We start from the raw sequence: 25,043 nt of genomic DNA, 5'->3' as shown, positions 1-25,043 counted from the left end.
CATGAGGTGTGTACTTTTGGACTTACAAGCTTTCCAAAACGTTGCCCCAAAAACTTTAAAGTCTTGGGGTGGGAAGCGGACGCGGAGACGGAAGCAGATGCCCAGGGTACAGCATTAATTAGCTCACAGTTACTCGTAACTGGTGAGCTAATAATGGAAAAATCCTTACTGGTGAAGCAAGCTTACTTTTAATGCAATAGATTAGATACAACAATTGTACTATTTTCCTGTAAGCTTAGTATACTTAACAATCTAATAGCATTATTATTTTTATGATTCTAGCAAGTTACCAGCGTTATGTTTAAACATGAAGCAAGTTAGCTATTGATCATAAGCCTGAAGTGTCGTTATACTATAATATTTGTTGTCACCTAAAATCATTGTATGTATCAATGATTGCAGTCCTGATAATAGTAATAATTTATTAGTTTCCAGAAAATCCCACTAAATGATTCCATAATAATATTGGAAATTTTTATCATACAGAGCTCCTATTAGGGTGAAATGAGCTCCTTGTCTTTCGGATTTATTCTTCGAGTTTTCAAAATAGTCCAGTGAATAGAGGCATTGTGTTGAAGTTAATATGCAGGAGTAGTGATGGTAAATGGTTTACAACAGTTAGAAGGCACACATAAACACATGGTACAGAGATTAAAACACAGTGACTCACAGTGTCATGTGGGGCTTCGCCCGATCCGGCTTCTTCTGAGTCCTGTGTAGCGGAGTGAAATATTACAGCCAATCAAATCACAGCAAAAATATTACTTGATTAATTATACCCAATCAAACTGTAGCATGTGAAATAAACAAGCCTGAATTGATCACCCTGGGAGAAAAACATTTCCTCCATAACAGTGAAGGTTGTCCATATATCAAATCAGACCTATAAGGATGATATTGTATAACAAACATGATGAATTGGTGTGAATAATCATATTATATTAATAGGAACTTGGTGAAAATAGAAACGGGACACAATTCTGAAATTGAACAGAAGACAACATAGCTTGCTGACAGGGATGAAATTCTGAATTTTGAGTATGTCTAAGGTCATGGTCGCAAGGTAAGCAGCGCCGCAAATGTAGAACCAATGGAATATCTTAATGTAAGGAAAACATGTCATATATGACAACTCTACCTGCTACAGTTAACATATAGTGGCCCCATAGTTATATATTCTTTTTAAAAAGTAGGTCAAAGGTCACAGTCAAGGTCAGCAGGTACTCAAATGTAGTATGAATGGAAAGGTCTTACTATGAGGGAAGCATATGTCAAATATGACAACCCTATCTCGTACAGTTAACATATAGTGGTCAAGGTTAAAGTTGATCAAAAGTAGGTCAAAGGTCACCTTCAAGGAAAGCAGCGCCGCAAATGTTTTACCAATGGAGAAGTCTTGTCAAAAGGAACACACAGTTAAATACCTAAGCTGTATCCTCATTAGTATTAACACAATACTGTTGTATAAAATCTATAACCTAGCTAGCTTTCTGGATGCTTATGCTGCCAGTGGACTTTGTCCTAGCGAGCTAAAAACAAGTACATGAAACAAAAAGAAATTCAACAACACTATACAAATGTTAATAATGGATATCAGAGAAAATCATACAAATATTGCCAACATTTAAATATGCATTGTATTATCTAAATATTGGTTTGACAGAGCTTGTTAATCATTTCAGTGGAAGGATTCTAGAATTTAGACATGTTAACCAATTAATATGGAAACAATTTAACTATTAAGAACTACTGGTACTACACATTAATCATATAAAAGGAAGTTTATTGCAAGCCATTTATTTTCTCCATCCTGACGTCAAATTTTGGTGTAAAAAACATCGGGGTCTATGTCCCAATTTCAGTACATTTCACCACCCGCATGTGAATTTTGGCAGGTGTAGGTGACATAATACGTGATGTCCTGGATAGTAGGATATAAAAGGAATATGGGACATTAATAAGTATTGGAATATTGTATGCTAAATTTTAACAATAAGCACCTATCAAAATTGAGTGATATTCTGCTACTGCAAGAAATTCCCTCTTGCAAGAAATGGCAGTGTAAAGTAAAAGATTTGTCCTTAACATGGAGGCAAATTCCCAATTAACATCCTCATTTTAACTTCTATTCTAAAACTATTTGGTTTTCAGATCAAAAAGAATTTAATCTTGGAGCTAATTACTTTTGATAACTTGAATATCTCATATTCCTGGGAAAAGTGCATGGCCCTTATACATAATTAGGAGTTAGAGTTAGTAGGGGTTGACTGTACAATGATATTCATACAATCATTCTGTGATGTTGTTTAGACCTAATTTTTGATTTTGAAAAATTGCTACTATACAGGCATTCCTCATGAATTCCATAGCACTGACATGGCAGATTTGGATAATAAAATAGTAAATCATGAACAGATAAAGACAGACAACACATATAAATTAACTAACAACTGTAGAATTAAAGGAATTTAAAGAATTTCTTAACAGTTAACTAAAAGTAACATACGCAAGCTACACACATGAACAGTTCTAAAGAAACCTTACTATTTTTTTGGTTTCTGACCAACATGGGAGAGATCACTGTATAGAATACATCTGGGTATAAATTAAGATGCTTTCAATTTCTAATTCACACTTAATTAAGACCATAAAGTAAAAATGATATTTCCAACACACGAATGATACATAATATTCTGTATACACATTTGTGTTTGTTTGAACACATAGGCTTGCTCATGCATTCTTCACAAACTTACCATTGTAGTAAGAAATGGTCCCTGTAAAACACCGACAGCAGAAACTACTAACAAGTTTACATGGACACCAGAAACTACTGACCAGGTTACACAGACAGCAGAAACTACTGACCAGGTTACACGGACAGCAGAAACTACTGACCAGGTTACACAGACAACATAACCTACTGACCTGGTTACACAGACAGCAGAAACTACTGACCAGGTTACACGGACAGCAGAAACTACTGACCAGGTTACACAGACAGCAGAAACTACTGACCAGGTTACACAGACAACAGAAACTACTGACCAGGTTACACGGACAGCAGAAACTACTAACAAGTTTACATGGACAGCAGAAACTACTGACCAGGTTACACAGACAGCAGAAACTACTGACCAGGTTACACAGACAACAAAAACAACTGACCAGGTTACACAGACAACAAAAACAACTGACCAGGTTACACGGACAGCAAAAACTACTGACCACGTTACACAGACAGCAGAAACTACTGACCAGGTTACACAGACAACAGAAACTATTGACCAGGTTACACAGACAACAAAAACAACTGACCAGGTTACACGGACAGCAGAAACTACTGACCAGGTTACACAGACACCAGAAACTACTGACCAGGTTACACAGACGACAAAAACAACTGACCAGGTTACACGGACAGCAAAAACTACTGACCAGGTTACACAGACAACAGAAACTACTGACCAGGTTACACAGACAGCAGAAACTACTGACCAGGTTACACAGACAACAGAAACTACTGACCAGGTTACACAGACAACAGAAACTACTGACCAGGTTACACAGACAACAGAAACTACTGACCAGGTTACACAGACACCAGAAACTACTGACCAGGTTACACAGACAACAGAAACTACTGACCAGGTTACACAGACAACAGAAACTATTGACCAGGTTACACAGACAACAAAAACAACTGACCAGGTTACACGGACAGCAGAAACTACTGACCAGGTTACACAGACAACAAAAACTACTGACCAGGTTACACAGACAACAAAAACAACTGACCAGGTTACACAGACAACAGAAACTACTGACCAGGTTACACGGACAGCAGAAACTACTGACCAGGTTACACAGACAACAGAAACTACTGACCAGGTTACACAGACAGCAGAAACTACTGACCAGGTTACACAGACAGCAGAAACTACTGACCAGGTTACACAGACAACAGAAACTACTGACCAGGTTACATAGACAGCAGAAACTACTGACCAGGTTACACAGACAGCAGAAACTACTGACCAGGATACACAGACAACAGAAACTATTGACCAGGTTACACAGACAACAAAAACAACTGACCAGGTTACACAGACAGCAGAAACTACTGACCAGGTTACACAGACAGCAGAAACTACTGACCAGGTTACACAGACAACAGAAACTACTGACCAGGTTACACAGACAACAGAAACTACTGACCAGGTTACACGGACAGCATAAACTATTGACCAGGTTACACAGACAACAAAAACAACTGACCAGGTTACACAGACAACAGAAACTACTGACCAGGTTACATGGACAGCAGAAACTACTGACCAGGTTACACAGACAACAAAAACAACTGACCAGGTTACACAGACAACATAACCTACTGACCAGGTTACACAGACAACAGAAATTATTGACCAGGTTACATAGACAACAGAAACTATTGACCAGGTTACACAGACAACAAAAACTACTGACCAGGTTACACGGACAGCAGAAACTACTGACCAGGTTACACAGACAACTTAAAAACAACTGACCAGGTTACACAGACAACATAACCTACTGACCTGGTTACACAGACAACAAAAACAACTGACCAGGTTACACAGACAACAGAACAACTGACCAGGTTACATGGACACCAGGAACTATTGACCTGGTTACATGGACAACAAAAACAACTGACCAGGTTACACAAATAACAGAAACTACTGACCAGGTTACATGGACACCTGGAATTACTGACCAGGTTACACGGACAGCATAAACTATTGACCAGGTTACACAGATAACAGAAACAACTGACCAGGTTACATGGACACCTGGAATTACTGACCAAGCTTACACAGACAACAGAAACTACTGACCAGGTTACATGAACACCTGGAATTACTGACCAAGCTTACACAGACAGCAGAAACTACTGACCAGGTTACACAGACAACAGAAACTACTGACCAGGTTACACAGACAGCAGAAACTACTGACCAGGTTACACAGACAACAGAAGCTATTGACCAGGTTACACAGACAACAAAAACAACTGACCAGGTTACACAGACAACAAAAACAACTGACCAGGTTACATGGACACCTGGAATTACTGACCAAGCTTACACAGACAGCAGAAACTACTGACCACGTTACACAGACAACATAACCTACTGACCAGGTTACACAAATAACAGAAACAACTGACCAGGTTACATGGACACCTGGAATTACTGACCAGGTTACACGGACAGCATAAACTATTGACCAGGTTACACAGACAACAAAAACAACTGACCAGGTTACACAGACAACAGAAACTACTGACCAGGTTACACAGACAACAGAAATTATTGACCAGGTTACACAGACAACAGAAATTATTGACCAGGTTACATAGACAACAGAAACTATTGACCAGGTTACACAGACAACAAAAACAACTGACCAGGTTACACAGACAACAGAACAACTGACCAGGTTACATGGACACCAGGAACTATTGACCTGGTTACATGGACAACAAAAACAACTGACCAGGTTACACAAATAACAGAAACAACTGACCAGGTTACATGGACACCTGGAATTACTGACCAGGTTACACGGACAGCATAAACTATTGACCAGGTTACACAGACAACAAAAACAACTGACCAGGTTACACAGATAACAGAAACAACTGACCAGGTTACATGGACACCTGGAATTACTGACCAAGCTTACACAGACAGCAGAAACTACTGACCAGGTTACACAGACAACAGAAACTACTGACCAGGTTACACAGACAACAAAAACAACTGACCAGGTTACACAGACAACAGAAGCTATTGACCAGGTTACACAGACAACAGAAACAACTGACCAGGTTACACAGACAAAAGAAATCATTGACCAGGTTACATGGACACCAGAAACTTCTGACCAGGTTGAATGGTTGAATTGAATTGTGAATGAATGAAATCCTGTTTATCAACACTACAACACACAACATGTTTTTAAGAATATTCCCGTAAGAGAAAACAGGTCCCCTCACTGCAAACAATGGCTAGTATCTAATCTGTCAGTGTAGATAAAAGTATTTACAAGGCACTTTGCATGTTGGTTCAGGTTACTATAGTTTATGTCTGCTTCACAACCAATTGTCCACCTTCCAGCAAATTGATAAAAGTAGTTTCCTCATTAATTTAATTTAACCCAACCATAAACTTAATATGTACCAATTTGAAAGCTTCTTGGTTTGTCCCATCTCACAGTCTGCCAGCTTGTAAATAAATGTTCTTTTCTCATTAACATAATTAGCCACATCCACTTCATTAACATAATTAGCCACACCCACTTCATTAACATAATTAGTCACGTCCACATTATGTTAGCCACACCCATACCATTAACATATTTATCCTCCCTCAGTTACATGTAGCCACACCTACCTGTCCAACCTCCCAGCCTTCACTTTCCCCTGCTAGCTGGTAGTGTTGTTTCCTCAGTTCTGCCAGCTTTAACCTCTCAAGTTCTAATTCTCTTTCAAGCTCCAACAATCGCACCTGTTAAAACAGTTATACATGTATATCATCTCTATCAGACGTCTTTTAATTGTTTACTTTATCATATACACAGAACCTTATGCAGAATAAGAACATCACAATATATAAGCATAACCTAGTGACAATACTAAAACATATATTGATCCTGGCTAGATGACCATGTCATAAAAACCAGACATATGGAAACCTGTAGGAGAAACTTTTGGCACTTTTTTCTATTGAAACTTTTTTATTCAGATTATTATCTGACATATTAATGACTGAGTACTTACCTGGGACTGCATTTCATTCTTCTTTGTCTGATGTAGCGTAAGTTTGGAAAAATCCATCAGGCCTGCAAGAAAATACATATCAGGTCATAATTGTTGACACACACTTCTTAATGCATGTCAATCCATTTACTGTCATATATCCTCTATACTGTGCGACCTTCCCGACCAACAGAAAGACATACTCACTCTGTTTCTCATCTTCTGTGACCCTTCCCGACCAACAGAAAGACATACTCACTCTGTTCCTCATCCTCTGTGACCCCTCCCGACCAACAGAAAGACATACTCACTCTGTTCCTCTATCCTCTGTGACCCTTCCGATCAACAGAAAGACATACTCACTCTGTTCCTCATCCTCTGTAACCCTCCCGACCAACAGAAAGACATACTCACTCTGTTCCTCTATCCTCTGTGACCCTTCCGATCAACAGAAAGACATACTCACTCTGTTCCTCATCCTCTGTGACCCTCCCGACCAACAGAAAGACATACTCACTCTGTTCCTCATCCTCTGTGACCCTCCCGACCAACAGAAAGACATACTCACTCTGTTCCTCTATCCTCTGTGACCCCTCCCGACCAACAGAAAGACATACTCACTCTGTTCCTCATCCTCTGTGACCCTCCCGACCAACAGAAAGACATACTCACTCTGTTCCTCTATCCTCTGTGACCCCTCCTGACCAACAGAAAGACACACTCACTCTGTTCCTCATCCTCTGTGACCTTCCCGACCAACAGAAAGACATACACTCTGTTCCTCATCCTCTGTGACCTTCCCGACCAACAGAAAGACATACTCACTCTGTTCCTCATCCTCTGTGACCCTCCCGACCAACAGAAAGACATACTCACTCTGTTCCTCATCCTCTGTGACCCTCCCGACCAACAGAAAGACATACTCACTCTGTTCCTCATCCTCTGTGACCCTCCCGACCAACAGAAAGACATACTCACTCTGTTCCTCATCCTCTGTGACCCTCCCGACCAACAGAAAGACATACTCACTCTGTTCCTCTATCCTCTGTGACCCCTCCTGACCAACAGAAAGACACACTCACTCTGTTCCTCATCCTCTGTGACCTTCCCGACCAACAGAAAGACATACTCACTCTGTTCCTCATCCTCTGTGACCCTCCCGACCAACAGAAAGACATACTCACTCTGTTCCTCATCCTCTGTGACCCTCCCGACCAACAGAAAGACATACTCACTCTGTTCCTCATCCTCTGTGACCCTCCCGACCAACAGAAAGACATACTCACTCTGTTCCTCATCCTCTGTGACCCTCCCGACCAACAGAAAGACATACTCACTCTGTTCCTCATCCTCTGTGACCCCTCCCGACCAACAGAAAGACATACTCACTCTGTTCCTCATCCTCTGTGACCCCTCCCGACCAACAGAAAGACATACTCACTCTGTTCCTCATCCTCTGTGACCCCTCCCGACCAACAGAAAGACATACTCACTCTGTTCCTCATCCTCTGTGACCCCTCCCGACCAACAGAAAGACATACTCACTCTGTTCCTCATCCTCTGTGACCCCTCCCGACCAACAGAAAGACATACTCACTCTGTTCCTCATCCTCTGTGACCCCTCCCGACCAACAGAAAGACATACTCACTCTGTTCCTCATCCTCTGTGACCCTCCCGACCAACAGAAAGACATACTCACTCTGTTCCTCATCCTCTGTGACCCTCCCGACCAACAGAAAGACATACTCACTCTGTTTCTCTATCCTCTTTGACCCTCCCGACCAACAGAAAGACATACTCACTCTGTTCCTCATCCTCTGTGACCCCTCCCGACCAACAGAAAGACATACTCACTCTGTCCCTCATCCTCTTTGACCCCTCCCGACAAACACAAAGAGATACTCACTCTGTTCCTCTATCCTCTGTGACCCCTCTCGAGCTGACCCCACCACTTTGCCTGTTGATGTAGAAACTCCTTTTGAGGCTTCTGACAAAGCTCTAAGCTTTTCGCTACGACGGTCAGCCTTGACCTTAGATGCAACAACAAGCTGTGCTGTACTGGCAGCTATCTCATTTGAACAAACGATAAGTTCTTCAAACTTTCCCTCGCCCTTCATTACTTTGTCTGCAGCTTCCCTGGAAAATTCAACATAAAGGTTAAGGTTTTTTAAAAACACCAGTAGAGCTCTGATGTGTCTATTTCCAACATCATTCATATCCTCGTAACTTTTTAATCAAATGTAATTTTATGATTATGATTTTAAGATTTTTCAAGATATTTTACAACAGAAAATCAATCATTATAGGAAATGATTGGAATTAAGAAATTCATAATAAAGAAAAAATTATACTCATGAGATGATCAAGACAATCTAACTATTCTGGAGATCTTACATAAGAGTTGTAGCACCAAAGCCCACAGCTTTAGCAGCAGACAGTAAACCCTCTGTCCATCGATGGTTCTTCTTGTAGAATTCCTTACTGGAAGATGTTCCCTGGAGTTCAACAACAGAAAAATTATGTTAATTCATATCCCTTGAATTTCTATAATCTCTTGAATAGTTAGGATACAATAATTCCACCTAAGAAACCATTCACTTATTTATAATAATAATTTTGGAGCATTTTTCGAAAAATGTTACAATTTTGGGAGCATTAGCGTTGGTGTCAGTGTTGGTTTCTAAATGTTAAGTTTTTGATGCAACTGTTGAAAGGCATCAGTAAACCCCTTTATAATTAGGGTACCGATATTTGATTTATGGGATGCTGTGGGGGTTAACTATTATTTCCCGGGGTCAAACATGTTTCATAACAATACAAAACCTTATTTATACTATGTCTTTTTTACCTTAAGTGTAAATTTTGTTACAATATTGGTATATTACAATATAGATTCCAGTGTAGAACTCATCCCCTAATGCTAGTTTGAAGTATAGTATACAATGTGAGGTGAGATTTTACCTATGACAGTACCCATGTCTACTATATAATCCAGCCAATAGCTTCACAGGGTAGTAAACTGTTATAATAAAGTATTTTGTTAAGAAACGCCTTGTTTAAATCTGTTACTATGATATAAGTATCTTATTTAAAGTTCATTGTAACTTACTCGTCCTTGGGACACAATTTCCTTCTGTAGATCACGCGACTTGGACAACAGAATTTTGATGGCCTGTTTGAAGGAAAGTATTAGATTAATTACAAATGAACTTCTTGATATATGTCAAAACATTTTATCAGAATAATAAATTTTACAAAATGTTGCTTCTCTGATTACAGTCTTGGGTTTTGTTAACCGAGATGTGATCATTGGTACCACTGTAATTTCATTTTATTGCCGCAAATTCCTACTGGCTGTCAGTAAATGATTTGTAGATAGAAATAACAATGGATATTTTACCTACATAGTCAAACTTTATCACATTGTAAACAAAGTTTTCAGATAATAGTGAGTGACTGTAAAACTACAATAAACTTGCAATTGGTGACCAAATATCAGAGTCTGAAGACAAGTTGTGTCTAACACACCTCCATCAGTCCTGTACACGAGTCCAATATTCCCTCGTTGACCTGGAGTTCCACACCAGAGTTATCAGACCTGTTCTTATGCAGCATTTCCTGTCAGGACAAAAACAGAACACAAAAGTGTAAAAACAATGTTTCAAAGACTAACATGAGAGTGTAAACATGATGTTTCAATGACTAATACGAAAGTGTAAACATGATTTTTCCATGCTTATCACGAAAGTGTAAACATGATGTTTCCATGCTTAAAATAAAAGTGTAAACCCCATGTTTCAATGACTATCAGAAAAGTATAAACATGCTGTTTCAATGCTTAACACAAAAATGTAAACATGATGTTTCAAAGATTAACACAAAAGGGGAAAGGGGTAATTCTTTTAAATAAACACTTTATAGATACTACATCATTACATGTATGCATTTATCAATGTTCAATAAGAATATGGTACCTATTGAATGTTAGTATCAGCTTCAAGGACTGTCATAAACTGCACTATCGACCATATTGTTGTCTATTACTCAATAACAATTCTCAAAATGTTTAATTTTCCGTAAAAACATGGCCAAATTATAAATTCATGTACAATTTTTTTCATTCTTTTGTTGTGAATGTACGTAACGAGCTGCCTTTTCTAAGCGAAGGTGTAGGTATGTCACATCGTCCCGAAGCTGATGTTCAGCCATGTGTGACTACACTTGGTCAAGCTTGTATAAGGACATATTTTACACACCCATACTTGTTTGATCGTAGACAACACTTGCCATTGTCGGCAATATAGACAATTGAGTATATAACATTGTATATTTGGTCATCTTTCACAATACTTTTTTTCAAACATTTCTATACAAACATGGTTAACACTTGTTGAGAATAGACAAACCTCAATTCTCTGAGCAGCCTGTTCAATAGCTGAGTTAGTGGCACTCATTTCATTCTCTACCAAGTCCCCAATCTCTCCTTCTTTGATGTCCACCATCTTGGGGACAAGTGCCTCAGCAAGGTTCATCAGTCTCTTCACACTCTGAACAGTCTGATCCACCTCAGTGTTTATAAATCCTCCTGTCAGTAGGCAAACACAGATATGTTATCAATTTATAGCTACGCTGTTATCAGTGTAATAACATCCATCACACAACTACCCTGTTATCAGTGTAATAACATCCATCACATAACTACCCTGTTATCAGTGTAATAACACATCACATAACTACTCTGTTATCAGTGTTATAACATCCATCATATAACTACCCTGTTATCAGTGTAATAACACATCAGATAGCAACCCTGTTATCAGTGTAATAACATCCATCACATAACTACCCTGTTATCAGTGTAATACCATCCATCACATAACTACACTGTTATCAGTGAAATAACACCCATCACATAACTACCCTGTCATCAGTGTAATAACACATCAGATAACTACCCTGTTATCAGTGTAATAACATCCATCACATAACTACCCTGTTATCAGTGTAATACCATCCATCACATAACTACACTGTTATCAGTGAAATAACACCCATCACATAACTACCCTGTCATCAGTGTAATAACACCCATCAAATAACTACCCTGTTATCAGTGTAATAACATCCATCACATAACTACCCGGTTATCAGTGTAATAACATCCATCACATAACAACCCTGTTATTAGTGTAATAACACCCACCATATATAACTACCCTGTTATCAGTGTAATAACACCCATCACATAACTACCATGTTATCAGTGTAATAACACCCATCACATAACTACCATGTTATCAGTGTAATAACACCCATCACATAACTACCCTGTTATCAGTATAATAACATCCATCACATAACTACCCTGTTATCAGTGTAATAACACCCATCACATACCTACCCTGTTATCAGTGTAATAACACCCATCACATACCTACCCTGTTATCAGTGTTATAACATCCATTACATAACTACCCTGTTATCAGTGTAATAACATCCATCACATAACTACCCTGTTATCAGCGTAATAACATCCATCACATAACTACCCTGTTATCAGTGTAATAACACCCATCACATAACGACCCTGTTATCAGTGTAATAACACACATCACATAACTACCCGGTTATCAGTGTAATAACACACATCACATAACTACCCTGTTATCAGTGTAATAACACCCATCACATAACTACCCTGTTATCAGTGTAATAACATCCATCACATAACTACCCTGTTATCAGTGTAATAACATCCATCACATAACTACCCTGTTATCAGCGTAATAACATCCATCACATAACTACCCTGTTATCAGTGTAATAACACCCATCACATAACGACCCTGTTATCAGTGTAATAACACACATCACATAACTACCCGGTTATCAGTGTAATAACACACATCACATAACTACCCTGTTATCAGTGTAATAACACCCATCACATAACTACCCTGTTATCAGTGTAATAACATCCATCACATAACTACCCTGTTGTCAGTGTAATAATATAACTACCCTGTTATCATCCATCACATAACTACCCTGTTATCAGTGTCAGAATACCCAATACACATTTTGTTTGTGGTATAACACCAATCAGAGCTGTGATTGGCTGCTCTCATTGTTTTAACTGTGACATCATACCTAATGACATCACTTGCTTTGTTACATCACCAAAGAAAGAGACAGGGAGTGAAAATAAATCCATTTTAGATCTCTTATCAGTCTGAAAAAATGGTTTCCACATATGAAATATGATGTATTTTTTCATTAAAACTGCAAGAGTTTTTTTTACAAATCTCATGAAATGGCTACACCTGTAGGATGAGTCTGAACATCTAAGTAATATAACGGAAGGTATCATAGAGGAACTAAGAACCGTAATGGTAGACAATGTCGGGCATTCTTGCTGGGATTGTTTTTCATTTTTACCTGCTTTAATGGCATCCAATAGCTTTAGACCGATATCACCTGCTTCTCTGCATGCATTTCCAAGTTCTGAAAGAGATTGAAAACAAATATAACTCTGAAAATTTTGTGTGGTGGAAGGTGGTTAAAAGGAAAACAAATTTTACAATTATTTTCTTTATCTGCCTCCAGTTGAGCTATATCATTTCTGCCTCCAGTTGAGCTATATCATTTTAATGGGTTTTATGTCCCCTATTATGGCCTTGCAGCCATTCAGCTGATGAAAGGTGTGCTATTTATTTAACGGGTTTTACATCCGCTATACGGCCTTGCGACCTTTCAGCTGACGAGTGAGAGAGGTGTGCTGAGTGGTGGTGGGTTTTTATAGAGAAATCAGATTTTACAATTTTTACGTTCTCCAGCCTCCAGCTGTACTGAGTAGGTGGTGGATGGTTATCACCAGATTTTTTCAATTCTTACGTTCTCCAGCCTCCAGCTGTGATGAGTGGGTGGTGGATTGTTATCACAAGATTTTTTTTTCAATTCTTACCTTCTCCACCCTCCAGCTGTGATGAGTGGGTGGTGGATGGTTATCACAATATAATATTTTTTCAATTCTTACCTTCTCCAGCCTCCAGCTGTGCTGAGTGGGTGGTAGCTATACCATGTAAGACACAGTCTCCCATATGATGAGAGTAAGAGGTGATGGACTTCACCAAAGCCTCCAGATCTGAAAAGGAAATATAGAAATGCCTTCAATAAATTTCATAGAAACAAGAGGTGCAATGGACCTGCATTGCTCACCCTTTATTCACTTTTTCATTCAGTTATAAATCAAAATAATTTATTTGAGAAGTTTAACAAAGTTGTTAGCTTGTCTATCTTGAAAAGTTATTAAAATCATTTCTTTCTGTAGACTTTGTTGGACAAATTCCAAAATATCTAACTCCTGTAACCAATATGGGTCATTTCCAGCTAAATACCATAATAATAATAATTCTTTTGTTTTTATGTTGTTTAAAGGGGAATAAATGATGTCAGATAGATGCAGGATGACAATGGACAGAAACCACACATCACCTCACTTGCCCTTCTGCATATTCAACCGCAGCAGATACCCATATTGTAGCTCACCTTTCTTGTCAATACTGTAGATGCTGTGGGCATTCTTCAGGCTGTCCAGACATGTCAGCACTGGTTCGGCTCGCATGAGAAGGAATTCTGATAGAAAGTAGATTTAATCATTGTCTAGTTCTGTCCCGTTTCATTAATCTATTGTTATAGTTGAAGATCACAAACATAATAGAACATGAGCGAGACCTTCTTGCTGTTCATCAACATTGCTGACAAATACATGCATTGTCAACAGATTTTTCAGTAGGTGTATATAAAGCTTTTTCTTTATTTGTTCTTGTTTCATACAGTATCAGCCCAGTTGTTCTGGTCAAAGTTATCAATATTTTTTTTACTTCTGATGAATGAGAAATGAAATCTAGATCTAAATCTAGGCCTAGTAAATTTTCACTGTCACGTTGAGTTAAATCGAGAATATGGGCTAAGACAGCGTACTAGGTGTAGTATATAGGATTTAAAAAAAAACTATAAATACTAAATAACTTTGAAAATCCAGTCATTTTTTTAAAATGTTGCACACAAAAGAGTATCAAACTCTTGCCATTGTGAAGACTGATTTTATGAGTTCATTGACGCTTGTGGCTTCCATCGATAACAAATGAACAAGAGAAAACACTGGTCAGTAATTAGTCATGGCACGGTGAACTTACCACCATTGTGTTTGCTTAAAATCGACCATGCATACCTGATACTATTTTGAATCAATATAGGCTACAAGTAAATCTGAACACAGTAAACGTTGTATCTTTCACACCTGATTACATATCACACCTCAGCGGGATATGCAAAGAAATGAACATGGGGGAACTCGATAAATCCCGAGTGTTCCGTGTGCAATTGTATCCAGAATTCCGAACGGAATTTTAGGATTGTAAACTAGGAAAAGACATTTCTTAAAAGTAGTTTAGGGCGAAATTAAAACGGGGCGAATATCTTTTGTGTTGCTCAAGGGCGAAAATAACCTGGGGCGAAAAATACCAGGTATACAGTATATGTTTGGCATTCAATGCTATAAATTAAGGTGATCAGACTTAGATAACACGGACACAAAGTTTGGTAATTCAAAGCACTGTTAGCTTTATAGCAAGTCAATGATATATTTTTAGAAGACTTATTATGTTGTTAAATCTCATGTTTCAAATTTACACATTAAGCAGTGTCATAGCATAGCCTGATGAATTAGGTAGTGAGATAACTTTAGAATTTTTACTATACCTGCAGTACACTTGACAGCGATATGTGTTGGATTTTCAAACTGGTCTAGAGCATCTTGTATGAATCCTCTACCTTCCTCCACAGCTTTAGCTGTAATATATAAATATACAGAAATCAGAAATCTAGACTTTATTGGCATGTATATAGTCATTCCTATCTCAATTCAATTTTATACAAATATCACATTTCTATTTTGTTTGGGATTTTAATATTTCAATTTGACCATCTCCTGCACTCATAACTGATATACTCATTCTCAGAATTGAAATATCTAGTGACTGTATAAATGGCAACAATTAGAAAAAGACATCAAATATTGGCTCAATTAAATACACATGTAGGACCTGGAGCATCATATGACTTTCCTGATGTGGAAAGTTAGGCTTCTCTTTGATGTAACAAATTCTTCGAACTAAATGTGCTTTATACAGGTCTGTGACCAGTGTGACAGCATCTATTCTACGAGGTAGAAACAGCCATGGACAAAAAGAAAAAGAAGAAAAAATACACACAAAATATCGCTAACAGGCCTGTTATAAGTGTGACTGGAAACCTTTATACAGACCTGTGACCAGTGTACCTGGAAACCTTTATACAGGCCTGTGACCAGTGTGACTAGAGACCTTTATACAGGCCTGTGACCAGTGTACCTGGAGACCTTTATACAGACCTGTGACCAGTGTGACTAGAGACCTCTATACAGGTCTGTGACCAGTGTGACTGGAAACCTTTATACAGGCCTGTGACCAGTGTACCTGGAAACCTTTATACAGACCTGTGACCAGTGTGACTAGAGACCTTTATACAGACCTGTGACCAGTGTGACTAGAGACCTTTATACAGGCCTGTGACCAGTGTGACTGGAAACCTTTATACAGGCCTGTGACCAGTGTACCTGGAAACCTTTATACAGACCTGTGACCAGTGTGACTAGAGACCTATATACAGGTCTGTGACCAGTGTACCTGGAGACCTTTATACAGGCCTGTGACCAGTGTGACTAGAGACCTTTATACAGACCTGTGACCAGTGTACCTGGAAACCTTTATACAGACCTGTGACCAGTGTGACTGGAAACCTTTATACAGACCTGTGACCAGTGTGACTAGAGACCTTTATACAGACCTGTGACCAGTGTACCTGGAAACCTTTATACAGACCTGTGACCAGTGTGACTGGAAACCTTTATACAGACCTGTGACCAGTGTGACTAGAGACCTTTATACAGACCTGTGACCAGTGTACCTGGAGACCTTTATACAGACCTGTGACCAGTGTGACTAGAGACCTTTATACAGACCTGTGACCAGTGTGACTAGAGACCTTTATACAGACCTGTGACCAGTGTGACTAGAGACCTTTATACAGGTCTGTGACCAGTGTACCTGGAAACCTTTATACAGGCCTGTGACCAGTGTACCTGGAAACCTTTATACAGGTCTGTGACCAGTGTACCTGGAAACCTTTATACAGACCTGTGACCAGTGTGACTAGAGACCTATATACAGGTCTGTGACCAGTGTACCTGGAGACCTTTATACAGGCCTGTGACCAGTGTACCTGGAAACCTTTATACAGGCCTGTGACCAGTGTACCTGGAGACCTTTATACAGGCCTGTGACCAGTGTGACTAGAGACCTATATACAGGCCTGTGACCAGTGCACCTGGAAACCTTTATACAGACATGTGACCAGTGTCACTGGAAACCTTTATACAGACCTGTGACCAGTGTGACTAGAGACCTTTATACAGACCTGTGACCAGTGTGACTAGAGACCTTTATACAGGCCTGTGACCAGTGTGACTGGAAACCTTTATACAGGCCTGTGACCAGTGTACCTGGAAACCTTTATACAGACCTGTGACCAGTGTGACTAGAGACCTATATACAGGTCTGTGACCAGTGTACCTGGAGACCTTTATACAGGCCTGTGACCAGTGTGACTAGAGACCTTTATACAGACCTGTGACCAGTGTACCTGGAAACCTTTATACAGACCTGTGACCAGTGTGACTGGAAACCTTTATACAGACCTGTGACCAGTGTGACTAGAGACCTTTATACAGACCTGTGACCAGTGTACCTGGAGACCTTTATACAGACCTGTGACCAGTGTGACTAGAGACCTTTATACAGACCTGTGACCAGTGTGACTAGAGACCTTTATACAGACCTGTGACCAGTGTGACTAGAGACCTTTATACAGGTCTGTGACCAGTGTACCTGGAAACCTTTATACAGGCCTGTGACCAGTGTACCTGGAAACCTTTATACAGGTCTGTGACCAGTGTACCTGGAAACCTTTATACAGACCTGTGACCAGTGTGACTAGAGACCTATATACAGGTCTGTGACCAGTGTACCTGGAGACCTTTATACAGGCCTGTGACCAGTGTACATGGAAACCTTTATACAGGCCTGTGACCAGTGTACCTGGAGACCTTTATACAGGCCTGTGACCAGTGTGACTAGAGATGTATATACAGGCCTGTGACCAGTGTACCTGGAAACCTTTATACAGACATGTGACCAGTGTCACTGGAAACCTTTATACAGACCTGTGACCAGTGTGACTAGAGACCTATATACAGGTCTGTGACCAGTGTGACTGGAAACCTTTATACAGGCCTGTGACCAGTGTACCTGGAGACCTTTATACAGACCTGTGACCAGTGTGACTGGAAACCTATATACAGACCTGTGACCAGTGTACCTGGAGACCTTTATACAGACCTGTGACCAGTGTACCTGGAGACCTTTATACAGGCCTGTGACCAGTGTACCTGGAGACCTTTATACAGACCTGTGACCAGTGTACCTGGAAACCTTTATACAGGTCTGTGACTAGTGTGACTGGAAACCTTTATACAGACCTGTGACCAGTGTGACTAGAGACGTTTATACAGACCTGTGACCAGTGTGACTAGAGACATTTATACAGACCTGTGACCAGTGTACCTGGAAACCTTTATACAGACCTGTGACCAGTGTACCTGGAAACCTTTATACAGGTCTGTGACCAGTGTGACTGGAAACCTTTATACAGGTCTGTGACCAGTGTACCTGGAAACCTTTATACAGGTCTGTGACCAGTGTACCTGGAGACCTTTATACAGACCTGTGACCAGTGTACCTGGGGACCTTTATACAGACCTGTGACCAGTGTGACTGGGGACCTTTATACAGGTCTGCGACCAGTGTGACGACTAGATACCTTTATACAGACATGTGACCAGTGTGACTGGAAACCTTTATACAGACCTGTGACCAGTGTGACTGGAAACCTTTATACAGACGTGTGACCAGTGTGACTAAGAGACCTTTATACAGGCCTGTGACCAGTGTGACTAAGAGACCTTTATACAGGTCTGTGACCAGTGTACCTGGAGACCTTTATACAGGCCTGTGACCAGTGTGACTAGAGACCTATATACAGGCCTGTGACCAGTGCACCTGGAAACCTTTATACAGACATGTGACCAGTGTCACTGGAAACCTTTATACAGACCTGTGACCAGTGTGACTAGAGACCTTTATACAGACCTGTGACCAGTGTGACTAGAGACCTTTATACAGGCCTGTGACCAGTGTGACTGGAAACCTTTATACAGGCCTGTGACCAGTGTACCTGGAAACCTTTATACAGACCTGTGACCAGTGTGACTAGAGACCTATATACAGGTCTGTGACCAGTGTACCTGGAGACCTTTATACAGGCCTGTGACCAGTGTGACTAGAGACCTTTATACAGACCTGTGACCAGTGTACCTGGAAACCTTTATACAGACCTGTGACCAGTGTGACTGGAAACCTTTATACAGACCTGTGACCAGTGTGACTAGAGACCTTTATACAGACCTGTGACCAGTGTACCTGGAGACCTTTATACAGACCTGTGACCAGTGTGACTAGAGACCTTTATACAGACCTGTGACCAGTGTGACTAGAGACCTTTATACAGACCTGTGACCAGTGTGACTAGAGACCTTTATACAGGTCTGTGACCAGTGTACCTGGAAACCTTTATACAGGCCTGTGACCAGTGTACCTGGAAACCTTTATGCAGGTCTGTGACCAGTGTACCTGGAAACCTTTATACAGACCTGTGACCAGTGTGACTAGAGACCTATATACAGGTCTGTGACCAGTGTACCTGGAGACCTTTATACAGGCCTGTGACCAGTGTACATGGAAACCTTTATACAGGCCTGTGACCAGTGTACCTGGAGACCTTTATACAGGCCTGTGACCAGTGTGACTAGAGACCTATATACAGGCCTGTGACCAGTGTACCTGGAAACCTTTATACAGACATGTGACCAGTGTCACTGGAAACCTTTATACAGACCTGTGACCAGTGTGACTAGAGACCTATATACAGGTCTGTGACCAGTGTGACTGGAAACCTTTATACAGGCCTGTGACCAGTGTACCTGGAGACCTTTATACAGACCTGTGACCAGTGTGACTGGAAACCTATATACAGACCTGTGACCAGTGTACCTGGAGACCTTTATACAGACCTGTGACCAGTGTACCTGGAGACCTTTATACAGGCCTGTGACCAGTGTACCTGGAGACCTTTATACAGACCTGTGACCAGTGTACCTGGAAACCTTTATACAGGTCTGTGACTAGTGTGACTGGAAACCTTTATACAGACCTGTGACCAGTGTGACTAGAGACGTTTATACAGACCTGTGACCAGTGTGACTAAAGACATTTATACAGACCTGTGACCAGTGTACCTGGAAACCTTTATACAGACCTGTGACCAGTGTACCTGGAAACCTTTATACAGGTCTGTGACCAGTGTGACTGGAAACCTTTATACAGGTCTGTGACCAGTGTACCTGGAAACCTTTATACAGGTCTGTGACCAGTGTACCTGGAGACCTTTATACAGACCTGTGACCAGTGTACCTGGGGACCTTTATACAGACCTGTGACCAGTGTGACTGGGGACCTTTATACAGGTCTGCGACCAGTGTGACTAGATACCTTTATACAGACATGTGACCAGTGTGACTGGAAACCTTTATACAGACCTGTGACCAGTGTGACTGGAAACCTTTATACAGACGTGTGACCAGTGTGACTAAGAGACCTTTATACAGGCCTGTGACCAGTGTGACTAAGAGACCTTTATACAGGTCTGTGACCAGTGTACCTGGAAACCTTTATACAGACCTGTGACCAGTGTGACTGGAAACCTTTATACAGGTCTGTGACCAGTGTTCCTGGAAACCTTTATACAGGCCTGTGACCAGTGTGACTAAGAGACCTTAATACAGGTCTGTGACCAGTGTACCTGGAGACCTTTATACAGGTCTGTGACCAGTGTACCTGGAAACCTTTATACAGACCTGTGACCAGTGTGACTGGAAACCTTTATACAGGTCTGTGACCAGTGTTCCTGGAAACCTTTATACAGGCCTGTGACCAGTGTGACTAAAGACATTTATACAGACCTGTGACCAGTGTACCTGGAAACCTTTATACAGACCTGTGACCAGTGTACCTGGAAACCTTTATACAGGTCTGTGACCAGTGTGACTGGAAACCTTTATACAGGTCTGTGACCAGTGTACCTGGAAACCTTTATACAGGTCTGTGACCAGTGTACCTGGAGACCTTTATACAGACCTGTGACCAGTGTACCTGGGGACCTTTATACAGACCTGTGACCAGTGTGACTGGGGACCTTTATACAGGTCTGCGACCAGTGTGACTAGATACCTTTATACAGACATGTGACCAGTGTGACTGGAAACCTTTATACAGACCTGTGACCAGTGTGACTGGAAACCTTTATACAGACGTGTGACCAGTGTGACTAAGAGACCTTTATACAGGCCTGTGACCAGTGTGACTAAGAGACCTTTATACAGGTCTGTGACCAGTGTACCTGGAAACCTTTATACAGACCTGTGACCAGTGTGACTGGAAACCTTTATACAGGTCTGTGACCAGTGTTCCTGGAAACCTTTATACAGGCCTGTGACCAGTGTGACTAAGAGACCTTAATACAGGTCTGTGACCAGTGTACCTGGAGACCTTTAGACAGGTCTGTGACCAGTGTGACTAGAGACCTTTATACAGGCCTGTGACCAGTGTGACTAAGATACCTTTATACAGGTCTGTGACCAGTGTGACTAGAGACCTTTATACAGGTCTGTGACCAGTGTACCTGGAGACCTTTATACAGACCTGTGACCAGTGTACCTGGATACCTTTATACAGGTCTGTGACCAGTGTGACTAGAGACCTTTATACAGACCTGTGACCAGTGTACCTGGAGACCTTTATACAGGTCTGTGACCAGTGTACCTGGAGACCTTTATACAGGCCTGTGACCAGTGTGACTAAGATACCTTTATACAGGCCTGTTACCAGTGTGACTAGAGACCTTTATACAGGTCTGTGACCAGTGTGACTAAGATACCTTTATACAGGCCTGTTACCAGTGTACCTGGAGACCTTTATACAGACCTGTGACCAGTGTGACTGGAAACCTTTATACAGACCTGTGACCAGTGTGACTGGAAACCTTTATACAGGTCTGTGACCAGTGTGACTAGAGACCTTTATACAGGCCTGTGACCAGTGTGACTGAAAACCTTTATACAGGTCTGTGACCAGTGTACCTGGAAACCTTTATACAGGCCTGTGACCAGTGTGACTAGATACCTTTATACAGACATGTGACCAGTGTGACTAGAGACCTTTATACAGACCTGTGACCAGTGTACCTGGAAACCTTTATACAGGCCTGTGACCAGTGTGACTAGAAACCTTTATACAGGCCTGTGACCAGTGTGACTAGAGACCTTTATACAGACCTGTGACCAGTGTGACTAGAGACCTTTATACAGGCCTGTGACCAGTGTGACTGGAAACCTTTATACAGGCCTGTGACCAGTGTGACTGAAAACCTTTATACAGGCCTGTGACCAGTGTACCTGGAAACCTTTATACAGGTCTGTGACCAGTGTGACTGGAAACCTTTATACCGGCCTGTGACCAGTGTGACTGGAAACCTTTATACAGGTCTGTGACCAGTGTGACTAGAGACCTTTATACAGGTCTGTGACCACTGTACCTGGAAACCTTTAAGATAACTACTTGTTTGATAAAAACTTCCAAATCCAAATCCAATCTCTTCGATACTCATAAGAAATATAGAAATTCGACATGGCAAAATTAAAGGCATTATATATGCATCATCTTGTTGATGACATGACTGGACTGATCTAGACTTTTTAATTAACAGAAGTTTATACACATGTGAGCTGTGTGATAGAGACACAGGTGTGTACACCTGTGAGCTGTGTGATGGAGACAGAAGTGTGTACACCTGTGTGATAGAGACACAAGTGTGTACACCTGTGAGCTGTGTGATAGAGACAGATGTTTGTACACCCGTGTGATAGAGACACAAGTGTGTACACCTGTGTGATGGAGACAGATGTATGTACACCTGTGTGATAGAGACACAAGTGTGTACACCTGTGAGCTGTGTGATAGAGACACAATTGTGTACACCTGTGTGATAGAGACAGAAGTGTGCATACCTTTGAGCTGTGTGATAGAAACACAAGTGTGTACATCTGTGAGCTGTGTGATAGACAGGAATGACTGCATCAAGGTCTTTAATTGGGTGTAACACTTTATATAACATTCACAGGACATGTATCAGCCTTGTTTGGCTATTTTGTTAACATCTCTAATCACACACTGTCCATTTTGATATGGCATGAAAACCTGAACCCTTGGATTGCAGAGATGGGTCTATCATTGTATCACAGGTAGATTACCTAACATGGTGGAGTGAATTGAGCTGATGTCTCCGGTCAACTTCTCCTCCATGTTGTCCTTGTCGGTCACCGTCTGGGCTAGCTTAGCTTGAAGGTCGTCCAGTTGCTGGTTTAAGTTTTGTTCCATAGTCTGCTTCTCTGACACTGTTTCTTCTAGCTTACCCTGTTACAACAATTATCAAGCTGAACTTTGACCTTAAATACAATATCTAACTCAATGTATTCAATAAGTGGTAGTCTACTTTTTGTTTATTACAATTACAAATTAACAATAAAGTTTCCTTTTTTTATCTCAAAAGTTAAGTTTATATCCAGTACAGGATCTTAAGAAATCCTCTACACAGGACTCGGTTAACAACAAAGAAATTTTAAATAACTTCAATTTTGACAATGAATTATGTCATGGACATATTAATAATGTCAGATTTATAATCAAACTTCAGTTTTTGATTTTCTAAATGTTTATCGAGTACATTTTTGAAGTAATTTTCACTTGGTGCTGTAACATCATTTTCCAGAAGTTCTATTTAGGTCACGCTGTTAACATTTATAATCAATGTTAAAAGATTCCGTACTAATTATGGTTAGTATTAATATAATATTATAAGAGTTTAATATAATTCTGTCCTGACAGTTCATGTGTTTTTCTGAAGTCCTGATGAGTAAATCAACAAAATACATTATCACTTCTCCTACCGACCAGCATCCTTAATTAAAGAAAATGTTTTGTAGTCTGATATTTCTACTAAATGGCTGACTTCATTGGGAAAAATACAACATACACCCTATGTCAATGAGTCTTTGATATTATATATGGTATTATTAGGTCAAGGCACCATTTTAAAAACAAATATTTACATGATGTACACGTTGTTTAAGAATAAACTTTAAGATGAAGACTAAATAAGAAAAATACCCTCAACAAACTAATTAACTTAGCTTACTATGACCCTAAACTGTTATATATACCATGTCCTTTGGACAAAATGAACATAATATCAAGATTTACCTTGAGATCTGCAATTTCTTGTGAAAGTTGAGTCTCTTGTACATCCTTCTCCTGCCGTGTCTGAAGGAGCTGGGCCTGAAAGGCAGTTATCTCCCCTGACAGTTCACTCTCCGTGTGTTGGCGGGCATCATTTGCGTCATTGAGTTTTGTCTGTAGAGCTGAGCTCTCTTCCTCCATGGTCTCCAGCTGTGACATCAAGCTAGACTTGGCCTCCTCCAGGGTTTTTACCTTGTGTTCCAGTTGCTGTTTTCGTAAAATTATTTCAAGGTCAAAAAATGCAAAACACATGAGAAAAATTGATAGAAATATTAAATCAGGGTATTTCCTGAATAAAATACATTAATTTTGAAGCCCATTCAAATTTTCCATACATATATTTTGTTGATTGTTGAAAAATCATCAAAAGTAATTTTACACTGTAAGTAAAAGTGAGTCACAAAGACATTGACCAACTGGCAAGCTAAGGTATCCTAAACACACGTTTTTGGTATTATCCTACCATACCTGGTAAACACTCAGCTGAACTTAATTCGCTATCTCTGAATTTAATTAATCTGAATGATTGCCTAATTCACCTTTCTGATTTTAGGTAAAATTAAGTATAAATGAAAAACCTGAAAATGTCCCTGTGATTGGAAATTAATAG

The 25,043-nt window shown here is 40.3% G+C and overlaps 1 protein-coding gene across 1 annotated transcript; it reads right to left on the bottom strand.

Moving 5' to 3' along the window:
* LOC117321178 (huntingtin-interacting protein 1-like) lies at nt 1-24,694 on the bottom strand. The gene is made up of 14 exons (XM_033875643.1): nt 24,398-24,694; nt 23,389-23,551; nt 15,570-15,659; nt 14,355-14,441; nt 13,843-13,950; nt 13,245-13,310; nt 11,213-11,391; nt 10,335-10,424; nt 9,916-9,978; nt 9,201-9,301; nt 8,713-8,942; nt 6,827-6,888; nt 6,441-6,554; nt 1-712 (listed from the first exon to the last, which is right to left on the bottom strand). Exons 1-14 carry the CDS (start codon nt 24,683-24,685, stop codon nt 542-544), a joined length of 1,812 nt encoding a protein of 603 aa, XP_033731534.1. The 5' UTR covers nt 24,686-24,694; the 3' UTR covers nt 1-541.
* Nucleotides 24,695-25,043: the final 349 nt, after the last annotated feature.

This window comes from Pecten maximus, unplaced genomic scaffold (genome assembly GCF_902652985.1).
Source record: "Pecten maximus unplaced genomic scaffold, xPecMax1.1, whole genome shotgun sequence".
NCBI classification, from domain to species: Eukaryota; Metazoa; Mollusca; class Bivalvia; order Pectinida; family Pectinidae; genus Pecten; species Pecten maximus.
The sequence above is the reverse complement of the archived record's forward strand: the minus strand, read 5'-3'. Positions and strand labels throughout refer to the sequence as shown.